We start from the raw sequence: 21,816 nt of genomic DNA on the forward strand, positions 1-21,816 counted from the left end.
TCTCTATTCCCATTATACCTGATATTTTCTAAGATTTTCGTGAGTTTTACTGATTACGTTTATTTGCGGTCAGGTCCTACAGGACCTACAAGAACTCTAAAAACGTCATTTCACTCAATGAACCGAAGTTTTAAAAATTTGTACACAACAATGACGCTCGGAGTATTAAAACAATGTTCATACCAAAATAGCAAGTAGCACATTTCCTTTTACAAGAGAATGCTACACAATATGCTCACGTTGCTTATTCATCGGCATGAAATGTCAGATAGCCGCCACTGCACGTATGTTGTATGTATTCGCAATAACATGCCGCTCCGAGTCCCAGCTATGTTAAACGCATACCACATATGCCGTTTAAATTGTGGCATATTTGTTGTGCTGGAGCTTTATCTAACGTTCAAGTGAACTACCTTGACCACACTTTCTTAATTCTTTTCTTTAATTATTTACCTACTTATTGTGTTCAAGTTCACAACTTGGATCACGAGACATTGGAATGGACAATAATTGTTGTCAAAAATCAAAAATTGATTCTCAATCTCAAGTTACTGAGCGTTTTGTAGATGCATATCATACCTATTATTGGCCTTATCTGGCAACTTCAGGCGCTATTGTGCCAGCGTTGCCAAACACGTTGAGCGACAAAGTTAATTGTTTGCCTGAATTGTTGCTTATAGATATTAATACATAATCTAAGGTAGGCAAAGCTCACCATATTTATCTATTTAAAAAACGCTATCCTTAAATGCTTGACGGAATTCCATTCAAATTCCACCAATTGATGCTTTTGTTAATGTTTATCGGAAAAAAATCGAACAATTTGGCTTTCTACGAGCTTCTTGCAATAAATTGTCACTTAAATCACAGTAAAGGTAGAGTGAACTACTAAAGGCATGAGAACATAACAATAACATCAACAATTTTAAGAGAATACTCTGAAGTATCGGCACGGAACTTATTCACTGGCATGAAAATAAATGTCAGATAGTCGGCATGCACGTATGTGGTTTGCAATAACATGCCGCACCGAGTCGCAGCTATGCTACATTCGGGCGCAAACGAGCGCCGCCTGTTCAATTTCTGACATATTTCCCCTTCTTTAATATAGAGCAAACAACAGTCACAAAGAGATATACCTACTTACTTTGGTGTAAATTGGGATATCAGTGTATTATTGTACACGATACTAGTTTGGTCTGTATTTATTTGGATGCACAATATAATTTTTTTCAAACTATTATTGCTAGCTTTTAGTCAGCTTCTTTCTCTCTCTCTCTGCGTCGTATTTCTTAATGCTGACGATCACGATCCTTTTCCATTAATTACATAGTGGTAGGGGTTTTCTTGGAATAATACGGGTGGTTCTCAGATCCTTCCGCAATCAAAATCTAGTCAGCTAGCGTTCGGTACTTTGTCTCAGTCAACTTATAATTTTCATCCTCATGATTCAATCAAAAAAAAATTAACGAACAAATTTCTTTCATTGTATATAAAATGTCGAGGAAAGGACATTATTAAAGCAATGTGAACTTAACTGAAAAATATAATGTCCACACCACCGATTTTATCCTGATAAACCGACGTCACTACTTACATCAACTCCAAAAATAGCTTATTGGTTGAAGATCGGCGCAAAGTTAGAGGACCCTCGACACAAATCCGTAGTCGAAGAGATCTCTAAGTGGGCTTTTAGTAGAAGTAAGCTAAGCCGTCTTTCGCAAGATGTTCACTTATTTCTGTGTGCGCGATTGCATTACTTAGTGGGCCGTCGCTTTGCCACACTCGCTTTTCTACAGATACACGTGTCTTTTAAGAAAATGTTACTTATCCTGTATTGCTTTGATTTTTCTGCCAGAACAATAATGGCATAAAATAGAGTAGGCTTTTACGAAATTTCCGGTATGTTTATTGGATGTACCAAAATGGCTTGGGCTGTTTTATACTCTCCAAAAAATGCCCACTCCTTTGTGAAAAACCTATGTTAGTTTACTCATAGAGTTGGTCTTTCGGCCTACCTTATATTAATTTAAAGGACCTGCAGTAAAATCTCTATTAGGAGATATGAAAACACCTTGAAACAGAGCAAGGAAAGATAATAGCTTAAGATGAAACTTCTTAAACGTTTCATAATTAAATCTGTCGTAATATTATTAAACACGTCTACGAATCATCTCCTCCGGCGATGGGGTCCGTCGTTACGGAGGCTCGGTGCGGTGCGGCAGAATGGCTAAAGTTCGCAACGAGTCCATTATAAATCAAACGACGCCTTCCAGGCACGCGCGTCTTGAGGGACGCAGGCGTCTCCCACAGAGCCTCACAACTTCAACTTTGCCACTTTAATGCCTCTACAATTAAGATAAAAAGAACGAAAGGTCTAAATTAAAGGTGGTTAAAGATAACGAATTAATAGGCCTCCCTAAAGTTTTGCACTAAAACTTGAAGCAGGTGATCTTGGCGAATGAGAATACTTCACTTAATACGTTCTTTAAGATAATAAGTATAAGAGGGGATGAATATGCGAATTCTTAGCTGATAATCAGTTAAACTCTTAATTAATTCCTTTATCCTTTAAGTATTCACCATTTATTTACTTAGTATTAAAACACCAATCAATAAGAGGCAAACAATAATTTAGTAGAAACGGGGAATTAGTTATTTATTATACAAATTGTCTAAACAGACTTTCTAACGAGAATGTCAATTTGCACATAAACTGCGTTTTGTATAACCGTCAAGCATCCACTCGCAAAGTGTCGCCGAGCTTGCCTCTAACTCGTTTAGGATCCAGGCAAATGAAATTAGTTAGCCGCCATTTCAAATATCAAATTTGCATCTGCCATCTTCATTAGATGCTTGCACATTTAATGCTGCCTAGATTGAGATTTTTCAGCTTACTGCTGATGAGTTAGTCAGAAATTAACTTGGTGATTTTCATAAGGGGAAATAAGTTTTATATTTACTTACCTTGCTATGTGACCCGAAAAGGCACATAATAATCAGCAATTGTGGAAAAATTGGAGAGTGGTCTTTGCCCAATCGTGGGACAGTACCGCCTTATTTAGATTAACTTACTTATATGTAGGTCCCGTAGGTATATCATATAACATATAGGTAGCTACTTAATTTATAATTTTGTCCCGCGCTGCATCTAAAGCTGTGATACAAGGAATTTAATTGAAGGCATACATACTAGCCTAGTGGTTAAGCCGTCGTCGGTCTCCTATTCGGGAGATCAGGGGTTACCTCTAACTTTTCGGAGTTGTGACTGTGTGTTAAGCAATTAAAACCACTCACTTTAACGGTGAAGGAAAACATCGTGAGGAAACCTGCATGCCTAAGAATTCTCTATAGATGTTCTTAAAGAGGTGTGAAGTCTGTCAATCCGCACTGGGTCAGCGTGGTGGGACAAACCCTTTTTATTCTGAGAGGAAACCCGTGCTTAGTAGTAAGCTAGCTATGGGTTGATCATGACGATGATGATGATACTGTAGGAGCCACAATCTTGTCTCCATACGTTCTCCTACTATCGCGCCTTATTTTCGTGCTTCTTGCACTTTTTTGTAGCCCAAAGTTACTGTTCTACACTTTAAGCATGCCCAAGAACTTTTTGACGTGCTCCTCCTTCACCTTTCTACTACCGAACCGCAAGCCATCGTGAAGTTCTGCACCCGTACGTAGTCGAATGTTCAAGAAGCGATTTCTCCTCGTTTCTCATTCGAATTGCTAGGATTTGGAACGCTCTTCCGATACCGGAAGGGCGTTCCAAATCCGGAACCGGATTCTATACCGGAAGGGTTTTCCCCCTATTTTAATACAGGTAGGTAAACTTTAAGTCAAAAGTGAATAGGCCAGCGAGCTCCGTCTCCTAACATCAACAGATCTGAATGCAGCCAAGTGCTAGTCTAACTTCTATGACACGTCCTATTTTTGACGCAAAAACCGCAATAAAGCTGCAGTGTTGCAATGATATCATACAATGTTGAAGCAGTTTTTGTCCATTCAAGTCTTGATTGGTCTGTACATGCCCTTAACTCTCGTTATTTTACAATAATTGTTATTACTTTAACAACATTGCAAATAAACGTACATGAAACCGACCATACCGATGAAACTCTAAGTTCAACACTTAACGCTTATCTCTTAACCGCTTGTAAAATTTTGATTTCTCCTTAAATTTATCTTAATTACTTGAACAATTAAATGGAACTTTGGAAGTTTTATAGTTGTTTCAACTTGCATAATATTTGACATTAATGAATTCGCCGGTTTGTCTTCGAAACTTTTACATTAATCTAGAAGTTGTTTAGCTGTAGGTACAATTAAGTTTCGACTACCTACCAAACACATGTGTGACGTCAGCAGTAGTCAGCGCTGATAATATTATGACGCCAGATTCTTCTTCTTCTTCTTCATTCTGGGCTGGTTTCCGCACTTAAACGTTTCCGGCTGTTGTGCATATGACGCCAGATTATGACGTGCCCTATTCTTCTGGCGTTACTTACATTTCACTACTTACTGAAAAATGCTTCTTTACGTCTTCTGCTAGTCTTGTGTTTGGTAGCCGTTTACAATCGATCTTCTTAACTATTGTTCTCTTCGGCATATTGTGAATACAGAATATGAAATAGTTGAGAAAAAAGACTTATATTTCATGTATTGTATATTCTATACGCGTGTTCGAAAGCAAACTTGATAAAAAATAATAATATGTAGATAAATATCGATATTAATAATTCCTCGCGCGCTCTTTGTAGAGGAAAAAATCGTGAGAAAATCTGCATATCTCGAGAGATGTTATGAAATACGTGTTACCTGTGCATTAGAACAACAAGTGTGATTATGGCAAGTGATTTATGCAAAAAAAGACCATAAAAAGAATTGTCTTGAATTGAATTGTCCGTTGTAGGTAGGTACGTTCCAACATACCTATACATATAGTACGCGACAGGTTGAAATGGCAATCGGCGAGTGAACGCCCCGCATACCCGCACAGCTCCCGCGCTAACCCGATGCAGGTGAGCGCGGATGACGTGCGGGTGTGTGGAGGATCTCCCCACCTCATACCCCCATTGCCATCTCAACCTGTCGTAGGTACGTATAGTACCTACTACCTAGTGTTTAAAACAGAGTACTTAACTAGGATTTTTTGTGCACTTCGTTGACTATTGAACTTTATGTCGTATTCAACTGACCTCACACCTAGGTGTTTAGGTACCTAGGTGTACCTCTAAGCTTTTTTATACAGGATAATGCATGTAGGAGAGTGTTATATAGCTTATTATTCTTGGGCATAGCGGCTGTGCGGAACTTGGATCTAGAGTAGATATATTATAATATTATGTACCTACTAAGATCTAGATTTTGACCGCTGTTGATCTATCATCTAATAGTCTGGTAATAATCAAAATAATGTGATTTTCAGTTGCCGCCAGATACAGCAGCATCTCTTTGGCTGGTTTATGTCAATAAGCGGTGATAGGCCAGTTGTGGCCCACCTCTAAATTTTCGGAGCTATGTGCATTTTAAGTATGATCTGATCAAGTAGGTACCTATCACTTGCAAAAACATCGTAAGTACACCTGCATACCTAAGAGCTCTTGAAGATGTGTGAAGTCTGCCAATCCGCACTTGGCCAGCGTGGTAGAGTGCTAGGTACTTGGCCAAACCATTCTCATTCTGAGAGGAAACCCATCTGAGGATGGGTACTCGCTAAATCACCAGCTCGCTACTGAGGTAGCGAGCTGGTGATGGGTTGAATGATGATGATGATCATGACTCTTGTGCCACTTATAATAAGTTGTGTACGTCAGATGCTTTCCCGCAAGTGCCAACGATGCGCGAACACTAGGCTCAGCAGTGAGCCGGCGATGGGCTGGTGACAATAAATACTTGTACCTACCTATATATTTGTGGCTCTTGGTGGAGACTGCGTTTATACGCAGGGCATTAGTTAAGGTCTTACGGTTATCAAAATATTGATGTACCGATAAGACGGAAACAGGTTAGCGGCACCGAGTAGCGGCTTCTATAATTTAATCAGCGTGGCGCAGACGGACATACCGCGGCTATTAGATTAGACGCCGGCCACAATTACGCAGATCTGATTTACATCCGCCGGCGCGCGCCCCACTTCCGACCACGAGTTTAATAAACACTATCGCCTCTCCCCTAAACCTTACGTCCTTGGTGTAAAATGTATCACAATTTAAGTTTTTGGCTTTTAGGTTGTTTTAGTGAGATTGTTTTAGAACGGGCAGTTTTAAAACTAGTTTTATCTTCTTCTGCTTTGGGAGTCTCATGCCGTCATATCCAAAATTAAAAAAGTGTAATAAGTAGTAGACAGTCAAATATAGGTTATTAGGTATGGCAATTAATTGGTAGATAGTAATTGTGATACATTGGAATTCACTTTAGTGAATCGGAACGAGTTGTTGCCCATAATCTTCTATAATCTGACTGAGTGATCTATCAACCATAGCGTCCCCAGTCTTTAAGCCGTTGGGGTTAGAAACTTGAAATTTTGACAGTAGGTTTCTTTTATGGAGCTCACTAAGGAAGGATTTTTGGAAGTTCTACCTTAAAGCTGAATTAAATAGGATATAAAAGCTTGTATGAAAGTCGGCTGTTTTGCAAGTTATATCTATAAAAATATGTATTTGGGCTTTTAGTTAAAATGAAGAAATATTGTGTGACTCAGGATTTATAGTAATTTCACCATCAATGAGGTTAAATAGGGAATAAAAGTTTATATGAAAGTCTGCCATCCTTTAAGTTATATCTATGTAAATTGGTATTCGTTACTTACGTGTTTCAGGTTTTTTGGAAATTCCACCCCCTCACAGATATTTAAAATATTCCACCCGAGTGAAGCCGGACCGGGTCAGCTAGTATGACTATTACGCTTCTGTTTCATTAACATCCTTTGCGCGGAGGCTCCCAAATTATTCCCACGTAAATCATTCGTAATATTAAGCCCTGTTTAATAGCCCGGAAGCTCCAGGTTACGGAGAGTCAGGCCGCCGTCATTAGAGGGGTTACCATACCATTGCATAATAAAATGGGCAAAGTTTCCTCAAGTCCATTATAAATTAGACAGCGGCTGAGAGCCGTATCACTTAAGATAGGTAAGATGTGACCCGGCACGAGTTCGAGCTATCAAACTTCCCCCTATATTGCCTTCGCAATCTTGATAAAAAGAACTATCCATGAATCAAACTTAAAGCCGGATTAAGAGATGAGAGGTTTGCGGGCAACTTTTAAAATTCAAACTTGATCGTGGAACGAGTATTGCTGTCTATGATTGCTTTCTAACTCATCGACATTCAATTTTATTTAATTACTTTACTTTCTAACTCATCGACAGCTAATTTAATTTAATTACTTTACTTCTTATGTTATGATTTTCATCTTATTCACTACCTAAAAGCACTAAAAGGTTTTGCATGATTGATTTAGGTATCTACCTAATATATCCGTCAACAGTTTATGAAGTAGGTAATTCATGTCTCACAATGCTGCGTCCAGGCTCCGTCTGGGCGAAAATGTGTGAAAATGTTCGACACGGCACATAGTCCGTCACGCTGGCCAAGTGTGGATTGGCAGATTTATTATTATGTATGAAAATGTATAGGACGATTTTAAATAAATCGACTGAAAAACAATGGTCTAAGGTTAAAAGCTATTGCTTAGGTAGGTATAGGAAGTTGTTTCTTCTCGGACACGTGATCCGAAAATACAGCCAGACAAATTGGTATACAATGCAAACGCACACACGTTTTTTATTAAAGAAAACCCCTTACTGTTCATTACGCAAAATTGCTTCCGACTGAAAATTAAAAGTGGCTGGATTGTTTCCAGTATAACAATCTCAGTGAAATGCATTTTAAGCGGTTAATGCCGTGGAAATTGGTGTGAAGCGGGGACGGGATGGCAGCTCATGCAATTACACAGATGTCGCGAGAGGCGCCCGCACAGCGTCTAATGGCGACCCGTAAATGTTCAATTTTGCCCGCTATTAATGTTGTTTCATTTGTTCCACGAAGCCACGAAGGCTAGCTTTTGCTACTGTTAACCTTTCTTTGTTGTATTCTTAAGCTAGGTAATTTGCAAAGGGTTGTCACGTAGCTCTAAGATGTATAATACTTCAAATAGATCCCTATTTTTGTCACAGTGTAATGAAATATAATGTGTTATCAAAGTATTTAATTTATTTTATTACTAGACTAACTGATGCCTGCGACTTCATTCGCGTAGATTTAGGTTTCAAAAAAGGTAGTTATTTCGAAATTACAGACAGAACCTTCCATTTTATTTATGAGTATAGAAGTATAGATGAAAGTGTCTGTCTTTGGGAATCTTGAAAAACTAAATCCACGCGGACGAAGTCGCGGGCATCATTTGCAACGGCTAAACTGATGCGATGCCACTTGCTTCCAAATCCTGCTAACGTTCCTTATTTGCATTGGGCTTTGAAATCGGTATGTAACTTGCCAGCGGGACAGGAGTGGAGAAGGCGGGTAGATAGGTGCGAAGGGTGCAACGGATCGACGTGTTTTTTGCATGGATATGTTAAAGATCTGGAGCCCTAGGGACATAGGCTACTTTTATCCCGGAAAATAAAAGAGAATTACGGGTTTTTAAAAACCTAAATCTACGCCGACTAAGTCGCGGGCATGAACTAGTTTATAATACTAGTATGGATATGGATGTTGTTATCAAAGTCAAAATTAATTTATGTAAATAAGTAAGCAAATAATTAAAAATAGTTACTTATCTAATATTTTTCATTGAGATGTTGAGACGATACTAAGTATTTTCATCTACTTATATTAATAATAACAATGAGAAATGCTTTCAATAAAATATATTATTATTTTGAATAGTTTAATTCAAATTTTTACTAGTTTTTTTCTTATATAGAAATTAAAGTGAGCTGAATAGAGCAACCAAACATAACATAACCAAACATCGTAATTACTAAGATATCTCTAAATTACTTTTGATTTCAAAATAAAACTGTCGTCTAAGAAGAAACGATTCCTTAATTTCCGTTATGTCAGTCGTCAAATTTAGACTCGATTGGAAATCGTTGAAGCAATGCTCTACGTTTTCATTCCCCACCTCTTGTCTCATTTTCCTTAACTTAATATCTAAGTATATCTTTTGATACGCTCATAACTTGTCTGGTCGATATGTTTTATTTAAAAAGAAAAAAAAACTAAATTAAAACCGATTTATGATATTCATCTGCAAGTGACATATTATTTATTTATTTCATGCAGGCAAGGTCCATAACGTACAATAATAAGTATCTAAACTAAAAAATAATTTAAGGCAAACATTTTTGGATTATTAACTAATGGCGTAGCATATATAGTCAGCATTATTGTTTGGCGTAGCATAACTGGTAGATACCATTATATGTACCTACCTTAATAATTTTGTTTTTGGATAAGGTGTGCCCAGAACTTAGGTGCATACCTACCTGCTTTTTCAATTTTGAAAACCACAAAAACTTCAAATCAAATCAAAAATTATTTATTTCATGTATGACAATTAGTGTCTCTTATGCTACGACTGTAACTCTACCACCGTTTGGAAAGCAGATTCTACTAAAAAGAGCCCAGCAAGAAACTCAAAAGTTGCTTTTTTTACAACTACTTTGTAGCAACTTTTCGGTATTCAATAGGTAAATCTTGTTATAAAATATTTTATTTATTTTACACAGGTAGCATGGATGCATTTCGAGCAGTCGGCCATTTTGACGGTACACAACCACGTGATAACTCGTAACCCGCGTGTAAGTGTGACCCACGACAAGCATCGAACCTGGTTCCTGCACATATCGGACGTACGCGAAGAGGACCGGGGTCGCTACATGTGCCAGATCAACACCGTTACTGCCAAGACTCAATTCGGCTACCTGCATGTAGTTGGTAAGCTAATCGAACCAACCGGCCAGCATCAAGCAAGGTTCTGATAGTCAAAAAATATCGCAACACATATTGTCATATTATTATTACATACCGTGAGTTTGCAGTGAACATTTACATAAAAACATGTTGAAAACTCTGTTTTCTGTTAATGTATCAAACTGCCTTCAGGTTGTCATATAATTTGTTGAAGAATGGCTTGTTTGATATATTTTGGACTGCGAATCGAGATTCGTCACCTATCAAACATTTACACGTTTTTTTTCCGGCGTAAACTCACAGTTATACCGGTATCAATACCTACTAATCAATTAATCATCATCATCATCATCATCATCGTCATGATTAACTCATCGCCGGCTCACTACAGGGCACAGGTCTCCTCTCAGAGTGTGAACGATTTTGGCCGTAGACTACCACGCGGGCCCCGTACGGATTGGCAGATTTCACACACCTTTACGGACATTATAGAGAACTCTCAGGCATGCAGGTTTATTCACGATATTTTCATTCGCCGTTACGAAAAGTTAGAGGTGCGTGCCCGGGATCGAACCCCCGACATCCGATTAGGAGGCGGACGTCCTAACCCCTAGGCTAACTACCAATACAGCTACAATAACTGATAACATAGTTATTGTGTTTATATATCAGTAAAATAGGTATGTTACTGATGGGATCACGAATAATTTGTCTTAGAACGTAGACCGCGAAAAAAAAATTTGCCTTAAAATAACCAAACAATGAAAAAAATTACTTAGATAGGTACCTAAGTGTATGAATATTTATATGCAAATATCTAATAAGTTTAAGATAATATAGATATAGGTAACAAAAAAATTACTTATGAGGTTTTAAATGAATTTTCTAAAAATACCTTGACCAATATCAACCAGTCCTGAATTTGTTTTTTATGAGAAAGTTATACATTATGAATAATTTTTCAAGATGTCATGAACAAAGTAATAAAGTTACAGATAATATGAACTACTTTGGCACAGTTAAAAAGTAAATAACTTACCAAAATTGTCTAACATCTGAAAGTTTCCTAACCTCATTTTACTAGATTTTTACTGCCCAAAAAGTCTATCAAAAACAATATTATTTACATTTTGTAATAACTTTCACAAGTTGCTCTACTTTTCTACGAGAACTTAGAGATACCATCCTCAATGCGGCAACTTTGTCCAAAACAATATGTCCATGTTAGTAAGAAGATAGTTTTAGTTTCTTATACGGCCATGAATAGTACAGTAAACATAGATAACTATTACTCAAGGAATCTTCTTTCCTAGTAAGGTATAAAAAAATCAGGATCTTGTTAAGTATCCTTTTTATTTATTTTTCCTAGTGGATATATTTTTTCTATTTTTTACTTACTATGCCAGAGCTTTTTTTTACAGATGCTTTTTTATTAAAGTCTGTGTTACAAGTCAATGTTATCAATTATAACAAGACAAGAAGCCGTATAATATTAATAGACTTTTGAGAAAATTTTATCCTAGTAGTTTGTAAACGTGATAAGCGATGATAGTCTAGTGATTAAGATTTCGGCCTTCGGGAGGTCAGAGGCTCAATCCCGGGCACGCACCTCTAACTTTTCGAAGTTAATTTGGTTTTAATCAATCACTTGTTTTAACGGTAAAGGGGAAAACTGCATAGTGAGGGAACCTGCATGCCTGAGAGTTCTCTACCATGTTCTCAAAATTGAATGAAGTCTGCCAATCCACAGTTAGCCAGCGTGGTAGACTGCATAGTCCTAAACGCTGCTTATTCTGAAAGGGGATTTGTACTCATTGATGGCTGGCGCGGATGGCTTAAGATAATGTTTGTAAACGTAGTGATAAATAAAACTTTGTTTTCTAGTTATTCATGTTTACAGTGCCCCCGTCAATCGACGACTCGTTGAGTTCGAGCGACGTTATCGTCCGAGAGGGCGCCAACGTCACTCTGACGTGTCGCGCTAATGGCTCTCCTAAGCCTACCATCAAGTGGAAACGGGATGACAATTCAAAAATCTCCATCAGTAAAGGACATTCAGGTTAGTTACTGACTTACAAAGAAACCTTTGCATCAGTTAGCAACCCTTTATCAAATGTCAATAATATGCGCGTTTAATATGGGAGCTTGTAGGTAAAACGTGACGTGACATAAATATGACGCGAGAGTTACTAAACTTTTAACTATAGAGGACGTGGACTTTATATATTTTTGAAGACCCTATATATTAAGTATTAACAACTATTCCTATTGTACCTGTATACTTACCTAATCAACAACAATACCTAAGCACCTAGTCACTACCACAGAGGAAGGAAAGTAAGCATTAGTTATCGGCAGCACAAAGTGTTACATCGCACTTCAATAATTAGAAAGGTAAAATGAATTTTTCTTACAGGATTTCAATGTTTTAGAAAAGTAGAAGCCTGATCTTGACATTTATTTTTAGTTTCGGAATGGGAGGGCGAAGTGCTGGATATGGCCAGAATTTCACGACTGGACATGGGAGCCTATTTATGTATAGCCAGTAACGGAGTACCGCCGACAGTGTCTAAGAGAGTCAAAGTTAGCGTCGACTGTAAGTCTAATTGATAAGTTTCCAAACAATGTATACTCTCTCTACACAGTTAGAGCTACTGTAACGTGCATGAAGCGTATTTAAACATAACTTTTTTTTAAATGATAACTGTAATATTTATCAAATATATTTTTACAGTTCCACCTATGTTATGGATACCCCACCAACTGGTTGGTGCCCCTCTATATTACAATGTTACATTAGAATGTTTTACGGAAGCCTATCCCACTTCGCTGAACTACTGGACTCGTGAAGACGGTCATATGATACACGAGAGCTCTAAATACCACATGGAGAACACTGTGGGGTCACCACAATATAAAACTCACATGAAGCTACTCATCAGGCATATTATTACTGAAGACTATGGGATGTATAAATGCGTGGCAAAAAATCCAAGAGGCGAATCTGATGGAACTATACGACTATACAGTAAGCATAGTTAATACGTTTCAATGAACTTTGATGAATTTTAAGTAACTTACTATTCACACCACTCGCTTGACAATGCCTTATTACAGACCTGTTATCTAAAGGTAAAGTCGTAACGTCATAACATTCCTATGACTTAGCCGGGTTGTAATGTTGTACATGGTTGTACTGAAATCCATTACGTCTTAAGGGATGTATGTAATGTTATTGAATTTAGAATAAATACTCCGCACCCGAAGCGAAACGTTATATAGTGGTGTTATTGAAATTAATTAATTATTTAACTTAAAATTAAAATGTCGAGGGGTGACGATGATGACAGCAGTAATTTAACTCCGGAAACTATTATGCTAAAAGTTTAATAAACGATTTGCTCCCGGAAATTTCTAAAGACAGATAGGTATGTACCTATTTATGCGTACGAAAATTTCGATTTTATCGTTTTTTTTTTCATTTGTCTCGCGAGGAGTGAAAAGTAGAGTATTGAACTTCAGCGCAATACTTTACTAGTCTTGGGCACCCCTAAACCCCACGCTTCACTCAGGTTTCTAGATGCGACACCCTCGCTACGCTCGAAAGTTACTCTAAAATCCATAATTACGCTTGAGATTTATCCCGGCGCCGGTCACGTAAGACTTTAACCCCATGTTGAATAATTTACCATAACATTTATGGTGTTTTTTAGCGTCATCACCGCCCACAACGACTCCAGACCCTAGGACAATAACCATTCCTCCACCGTCAAGACCTCCACGTCGAGACACGCCACTTGTAGATAAAGGTAAGGTATTGTGAAGGGGTAGGCTGTTATAGGTAGAAATGATAATCTAGCGTCGTGAGTCATGAAGTAATGCTTTATTCTTCTAAAACATTTTCCATCGCCCCACACTGTAATTATGAGCTATATAAAGAGGTAGTCACTGGCCTGAACGAAAGGGGGGTCCATAGGCACTTCTGGGAACCCCAGGTTCCTTGTCAAACCAGGTCAAACCCCTACGAAACTATCTACAGGCTGCACGAACTATACCGCTGGTGGCTACAGGGGGAGCTCCAGCCGTGAACCTCTGCGGTTTTCTTCGAGTTTCTGGCTTTGGGATCCCAGAAATGCCTACGGACCCCCCTTTCGTTCAGGCCAGTATCGTCCTCTTTACTACCTACTACTATACAGCTACGTATTATTTATTGAGTAAATTAATTTAATTAATTAATTTAATCATTTAATACAAGTAAATTTATCATCAGATATTATTTATCAATAAAGCAGTACAGTAACTGTTTTTTCACGTTATGATAATATCATACTTCTACTGACAGGCGTGTATAGAAGAGTTGATATAAGTTTTTATTTTCAAACAAACATTATGTTTCCTTTGATATTATGAAACGAACAAAATAATGGAAAATAAAACACCGTAACTAACGTAACTATACCTACCTACCTTCCAATCAATAAAATTCGCGGTTAAATGAGTCCATTAATATCTGATATTGTGGCCGATAAAATGCATCCAAACAAGATTTTTATGCCAGTGATTTCGTTTATTAAGAGATAATAATACCTTTATGAGTTGTAGCCCCGGTGATCGTTCGGTTTATTTTCATTGTTTGCTGCCGTTTCCATTATTATTAGCAGTCGTATATATGTTTATAGATCATAAACTATTACGATGCTTTGCTTGTCGTGAAGCTGTTAACAGACTTCAAATATTATGGTCCTCGTAAAATACAAACAAATCATTTATAAGCTGAGGCTTTATAGAAGGGGTGTGGACGGGTTTATGACTGTTCTATACGATACATTGCTTGACCGGTCTGTCTATAATTTTAACACTCACAAAATTTCACACAGTTTTCACCAATAGAAAGAAGAATTATCTAAGAAGGCTATAATTTATGTATATTTTGCGACAGTAATTTACCGGTAGGACGATATTATTGTGAATTACCTAAGTCATAAAAAACGGCACCCGAGTGAAACCTCGGTGAATCACTAGTTTATTAATAAAGATAACATAAAGTAAATGAGATAACATAAAATATTATTAAGTACCGTACTAAAACTATTTTAAATACTTGAAATAAAAAATTTAAAACCGACACTTAATAAAAAGTTACTACCCATTGATGGGTTATAATAACTAGCCATGAGCTTAACTTGTGTCGATATAACCGGTCGTATCTAATACCATTATACCGATCTCATAATACCAGAGAGTCATAAGTTCGTGCGCGTCATTACTCCACCGTTATTGGGAAGTTGGACATTTTCCCGGACATGCTGTCGCGCCGGACAACGACATCTTGCGCCACAACCTATTACAGCCCAGTGTCAACTTCTGCTTCCCCTTTTACAATAACAATTTTCTTTATAGTTTTCATGATTAGTTTGGTATATTAATTATAAAAGTTTTTTCTAACAATGATAAACCCTATTTTACAATAATATGCACCTTATCAGTACATTGAACGAAAAACGTTTTGTGTATAAATAGGTTGGTACTTAAAAAGAACTTCTGAAGAAAAATATCGGGTTATCGAGGACATTCAGTGACATATATTATTCAACAGCTGTGAATCAATACAACTTTATTGGAATAATTATTATACTTTCGGCCCGTCCCAACTTTGCTCTGGTAGGTACATAAGTCATAATGAACAGCCTATGTTCGTGTACAATAATGTACCTTTCTAATGGTGAAAGAATTTTTCAAATAGGTGCAATGGTTTTGGAGAATACCCTTCACATACCTACAAACTCACAAATCTCGAACTATTTCTTTATATTATTTGTATAATTTGGGTATGTAATATATTTGTAAAGGTATATCTACATTGAAATACAATTTTAAAGCTAATTTTATTTAGGTTAAACCATATTTTCAAGCAAGTCAATTTATGGGAATCTATTTGGACGTATTATGACTTATTTCACAAAATATAGCATATTAAGATTGTGCATAAGTACCTAGTTGAAAAACAGTTTCCTATGCACATGAACTTGAAAAATCCATTTAGACGACGACGGATCGTAAGTTTAGCGGCGGGTTGTTTTTGTACGGGGCGGCGACGCGGCGCGGTTAGGACATCGACCGCCGTTTCGGTTTTATTTTTTGCTTCCATTACGAATTTACGGCTAGGCCAGCCACTCGACAATATTGCGCAACTTTTCAATATCTGCCGGCCGCCGACCGCCGCCGTCCGCTCCCTTGCCATATTGAATCTTTTCCTTTCCCTAATGAGTGTTGTATCTACTTGTCGTTTCGTTTCGTTTAAATATCGCATCTTTTCCGATTAACAATACTTTGCAACAGGAATAAATGCTATTTCGATCTTTTACACTTGATGTAACTCGCGACATCGTCCGCGTGGGCTTAGGCTTTTTAAAAATCTTCTGTGAACTTTGTAATTTATCGGGATAAAAAGTAGCCTATGTCCGTCTCCGAGATGCAAGCTAGCTCTGGTACCTTTTATCAAAATCGGTTAACAATAATGGCCTGTGAAAAGGTAACAAACAGACACACTTTCTTAGGATAAGGAAAGACAATATTTGCAAGGATTCTTTTGATTTTAAATATTAACTTATGATTCATATTCTGATTGTTTTTTACTCATGCTTTTTTGGGAGACGAAATGACTGACCCCATTTTTCGATACTTTAGCAGTGTGTCAGAAGGCTATTGCACAAGGTTATTTAGACTACTTTTCATCCCGGGACAACAGAGTTTTTTAAACTTTAGTTCACATGGACGAAACCGTGGGCAAAGCTAGTTAATACAAATCCCTGCAGTACAAACCAATGACAACGACGAATGCACCGAGCTACAATTGAAATAAAGCCACATTCAATCACGTGTCTCTCCACTCGCAGGAACGAAGTATCAATCGAACATGAACGAGATCGATAAGGGGAAGCAAAAGTCTGACGAGGGTGGCGGGAAGACGCATCTCAACTGGGTGGGCGGTGCATCGCACGTTACAGGTAATTACAGGGGCTTTTATTAACGTTCCTTGCTTCAGTATGTTACACCAATAGATAGGTATATGATAATACTATTTACGTAGTATGAATATGGTGTGCCGTACAAAACGACAGTAAACTTATTTTTAATAATATGTTTAATAATAACTTGATACCAATATCATACTAATTTCGATAGCTTCATAGAACACAATTTTTGTTGGAAAAGACATTCTATACATTTAATTCAACGCAAGCACTATAATTTGAAGGCATTCACAAAAGCGCACCTATACAAGTGGCGCTCCTATATCAGAGTAAGAAGGATTTAGACTATAAGTAGTCTATCACCCGGTCAATGTGGATTGGGAGATTGTGAAAACCTTTAAGAATACTATGTAGAACTCTCAGAGATCCAGGTTTCCTCACATATTCTAAGCCTTAAATAGGAAGATAATGATTATAAAAATTATTGTTTTCTAACGAAGCAAGTAATTGATTATGACATGTTTTTAATAACAAACTGTTTTCAGATAACGCCGCATGGAGAAGAAGCCATCCAAGGATTTTAGTTCTAATCTACGCACTATTGAATTTATTAGAATTATTTTAAATGCACATAAACTATGATGGTATAACGTAAAATCACTGTCCATAATAAATATTTATGATCAGCTTAATAATTATATTTGTATCTACCGAATATTTTATAGGTGATACTGATAACTCTAAATTAACGAATGATTTTTGAGGGAAATTACTCTTTTACAAATATACATTTACATGCACTTAAAACTATACTAAGTAGAGTTCTATCGTAGAACATTTTATTTTGCACACAATTAGCATAGCCGTTAAACTATATCAGGGAGTATATTTTAGAATATAACGTCGCTTAAGTACGCTCATATAATTTCCAATAGATAGCGGTGCTGTCACATAGCGGCTGCTAAATAGTCTCGAATGACGTCACTGAAACGTTGGGCTATAAAACAAGATGATGCGGTTTCCCAGCGAGAGTTGTTTGGTACCACTACCCTACTCGAAGAAACCAGAGCTTTAGAGTTTTGCTCTAAAATGAGCTTAAATTGGGAGACTTGTTTGATAAATCAGAAAAAAGAGAAAATAAATCATTATTTAATTTCCAAATTCTCTTCGGAAACAGGTAAAGTAGTTTTAATGAATTAGGGGCATGTTTAAATCTCATAGACGAGAATACTGGAAGTTTAAGCAGACGATATTTATATAAATTGTGTATAAATGTTGTTGTTAATTATGATAAAGTATTACGATGCATACAATATTATGTAAAAAGTTCCTTTAAAGTGGACTCACGATATAGCAGATCCCTGGTTCTTATTCTATACCTCTGTATTATTTATATTTTTAGTCAAAAAGAAGGCGAATTTCACTTCAGAGATACTTCAAATATAAATCGTACCTAGAACAATAATTCATCAAAATTCAAAACAGTCTGCTAAATCGTGAAACTTATCAAAATATAACAATTAAAGCACGTGTAATGATACTTATAACAAAAGTGCACTATTATTTTATTTAATAGAGTAAGACTGAGTAATATATTTTGTATTCTTTTTTAATGTTCGGCTTATTTGGTCTCTGTGTTCTCTGTTCTAAAGTGTTGATTAAATAAACGATAAATCAAAAAATAAAACAGCAAAAGACAAAATAAATTTACCTAATGGATTTAATTCTCAACTTTTTAAGTACTATATTTCACTTTTCACACTATATTTCGACAGATATTTTTTATTTTACAAAAATATGAGTCGCAAAATAGGTTAAAAGCAGAAACAAAAAAGTAAATAATGTAAAATTATTACGTGTTTATTTTATTTAGTTGTATAATAAGATAAAAATGTGACATTTCATCTAAAACTGTAATTTGTTTTACAACTTTTGAGATAAACGAAACAAAACTTGAGAGCGAACATGGAAAATAGAATATTTTGCCAACAAAATGTCTGGAATTAAATTGCAACTTTAGTAACTTAGAAGTCTAGTCAGTATATTATGACTTAGAGCACAATGTTCGGATTTTATTTAAAAAAACGGGATTTTCATTCGTTTATTTTATTTCATAAAATTCAAATTTCTTCTGTCAATTAACTTTTATAAATATTAAGTACGAAAATGTAAATGTTAATGTTAAAATGTTGCCAAATGCTAATTTGTAAGAAGATGCTGCATAGAGTAAAATGATATTGTTGTAAATATAATTAAGCTAAAGCAAAGGAGTGTTTTAATGACAGAGTATCGATTGTTCACAATGTGCATTGTACTGTACGATATATATAATATACGTGTCTACACGTACCTAATGATACTATTAACGAGTAGAGAATAAAGAATAAAGCTTGTTTTAAGTTTGTGTTTTTTTTATAAATTCCTTTTATTTTATACTTGCCTAGGTAGAATTAGATAAAAATCTATATTTAAACGTTTTACACAGATTATATAGGATCTTAAGATTGCCAATTACTTTGATGTAAGAAAAGTTGTTTACATCCAGGGCTTTGTGGCAGATTTGCGTTAATCAAAATTTATGTAAAGAAAAGTTTGCATCCATCATACTTTGATGGACCGAAATGCTTAGAAACAATCTGCGGCGGGTCTTCAGAGATTAGGGCTGGCTTTGGGGGCGCCGAAAAGGCTCCAACTACGTATGGCCACCCGCCAACTCCAAAGCCAATCTAACTTCTTTTAAATGTGTTTTTGATGTAAAGAACACATTACGGCACGCATCGCTTCCCGCCCCCCAAATCTTCGACTAAATTAGCTTTTGATTTATTGAAGTTAAATTTGCTTAGCTCAAACTCAATCGACTTTATTGTATAATTTTAAAATATTCACAGCACTATGTACAAACACTTCAAAACGCCCATATAATAGTTTGATTTTCGTATAAATGAAAACGATATTTTCTAGATTGACTCAGGTTTATGTACTTTAGTAGAAGAATTCGTCTACAGACTACTAGTAAACTCTACCAGTAGATCCATCCATAGAGTAGATATATTAGTATTATGTATACTAATATACATAATAATTACAGTTGTATAAAGCTCGATATATTATATGTACCAGTCAACATCAAAAAGAGGTTACGTTGTTGTAGCGCTTGGTAGCACTGTGCTACGAATACGACTGAATTTTACAGTTATAAAACCCACGTAGATAAGTCACGAGTCACAACAAATACTTTATAACGCACTTGTCCAACCGCCGACGATTAGCTAAAAACTAGAAACGAGTTGGCGAGCAAAGAGAAGCGAGTGTGTAGTAGGAATAGAATTGTTAAGGGCTGGACAGTGGACATGTGAGCGAGATGAGTGAGATGAGTATGCAATACTCGCACCGGTCACCGAAACATAATTTAATTCCTGCACAAAAGTGTTTTGGCCGCCAAGAGAGCTAGTTTTTCCTTTGATAGCTCTTGTCGCTACGACAAACCAGTGGTGAGAGAGTTCTTGTCCTTAGTGCGTACACAATAAGCGTTCAACTAGTGGGACAAGTACCTTAAACATGGAAAGTAGCCTTACTTGTTTGTAATTTATAAAATAAAAAAAAAAGATTCCGACCGAATTGAGAACCTCCTCCTTTTTTTGAAGTCGGTTAAAAATGATATTCCTTTCATCACTGCTATACATTTCTAATCGTATATCAATTACAAATTAAATATTGGTCAGCGTACTTTCTGTAATCGATCTGTAGCAGACCATTTTAACCAATTATGAGCCTTGTAAAGTTAACTTTAAAGCTGAAAATGGTACGCATGCAGATATAACTTAACACATTTTTGCCGATGACGATAATATTTGTAACAGTGGGCTCATTACTTAGTGAACGATGTGGTAGGCGTGTAGGTACGGGTTTCCGTCGCAACCGGATACCACGGGACGGCCAAATAAAATTAACGCTTTTTCCGATTAGCTACTGAATGCCAATGGTAAATTAATGTAGACATTTTGTTTATTGTTTGTTCCTAAAAAGGGATTAGTAAAATATTTTTATCGTTATGAATAGGAGTTATTTTTATATTTATAATCCCTGTTTTTATTAAACACAGATAACATAGTACGTTTTATTAAAGTAGGTAGTTGTCAAAGTCGTAATTTTTGAACTTTTTCTTGCTTTTATGTATCTACAGTCATTTTTGTGTACTCGGGTGTGTTACATAATTTATTAACATTATCTTTGATGACGCTTATAAGTTTTTTTTTAAAGTTTTTGAAGATTCTTAAATGATTGAGGTTCGAACATATTGTGGTCATTCTGTACGTTGGAACCAATCATGAAATGTGTATGTTTGTAGACACAGTTAATTTGCTAGATAAAAACAACTGTAACAACTGGAAATGCGGCTAAAACTACCAAAAGAATTCCTAAAATTTCCTCTTTAAAGTCAGCGTTCGGATTTAAAATTAGGGTCCTTTTATCTAAAGAAAATCACTGAACTCGGTCCACGTTTTACAAAGTTGCGATATCAAAGCTGGGGGCGGTCTGTTAGTCCTCTTTTTAACTTTAGTGGCTTATTTTACACAACTTTAATAGAATAGGACTTAATTTAACGGGATTTTAGATCTTACATTTTTAACATTTTTAATAAGGGCTGATTTTTTATATTTCAACGCGGATGAAGTCACAGGCCATCATCTAGCTTAGAATAAGTAAGTAGCAACGTTGAACACACAAACACTAAACAAGGTTACCTACTGGAAAATTGTAGAAGGCTTCTTCGACAAATTGCAAGTGTAGAGAGACAGACTGGCTAACCAAATTATAAATCGATCTATTGCTGTACCCAAAACTTTGAGGCCTACTTTACTCGTGATAGTTCGTGATAGATAGTTTGGCAGTTATATTGTAAAAATGTAACTATAGTACGCGACTAA

General features: G+C 36.3%; 1 protein-coding gene across 2 annotated transcripts in view; it reads left to right on the forward strand.

The window, feature by feature from the left end:
• The window catches only part of LOC117989873 (lachesin-like), a 128,342-nt gene extending 109,055 nt beyond the window's left edge, over positions 1-19,287 (forward strand). For both annotated transcript variants that reach the window (XM_069506204.1, XM_069506207.1), the window contains exons 3-9: positions 9,731-9,938; positions 11,815-11,973; positions 12,382-12,510; positions 12,649-12,942; positions 13,628-13,723; positions 16,811-16,921; positions 17,434-19,287. In XM_069506204.1, coding sequence (XP_069362305.1) covers positions 9,731-9,938; positions 11,815-11,973; positions 12,382-12,510; positions 12,649-12,942; positions 13,628-13,723; positions 16,811-16,921; positions 17,434-17,513 — 1,077 coding nt within the window. In that variant the 3' untranslated portion in view covers positions 17,514-19,287. The remainder of the gene's footprint in view (positions 1-9,730; positions 9,939-11,814; positions 11,974-12,381; positions 12,511-12,648; positions 12,943-13,627; positions 13,724-16,810; positions 16,922-17,433) is intronic.
• The last annotated feature ends 2,529 nt before the right edge of the window (positions 19,288-21,816 follow it).

This window comes from Maniola hyperantus, chromosome 2, assembly GCF_902806685.2.
Source record: "Maniola hyperantus chromosome 2, iAphHyp1.2, whole genome shotgun sequence".
Taxonomy (NCBI): domain Eukaryota; kingdom Metazoa; phylum Arthropoda; class Insecta; order Lepidoptera; family Nymphalidae; genus Maniola; species Maniola hyperantus.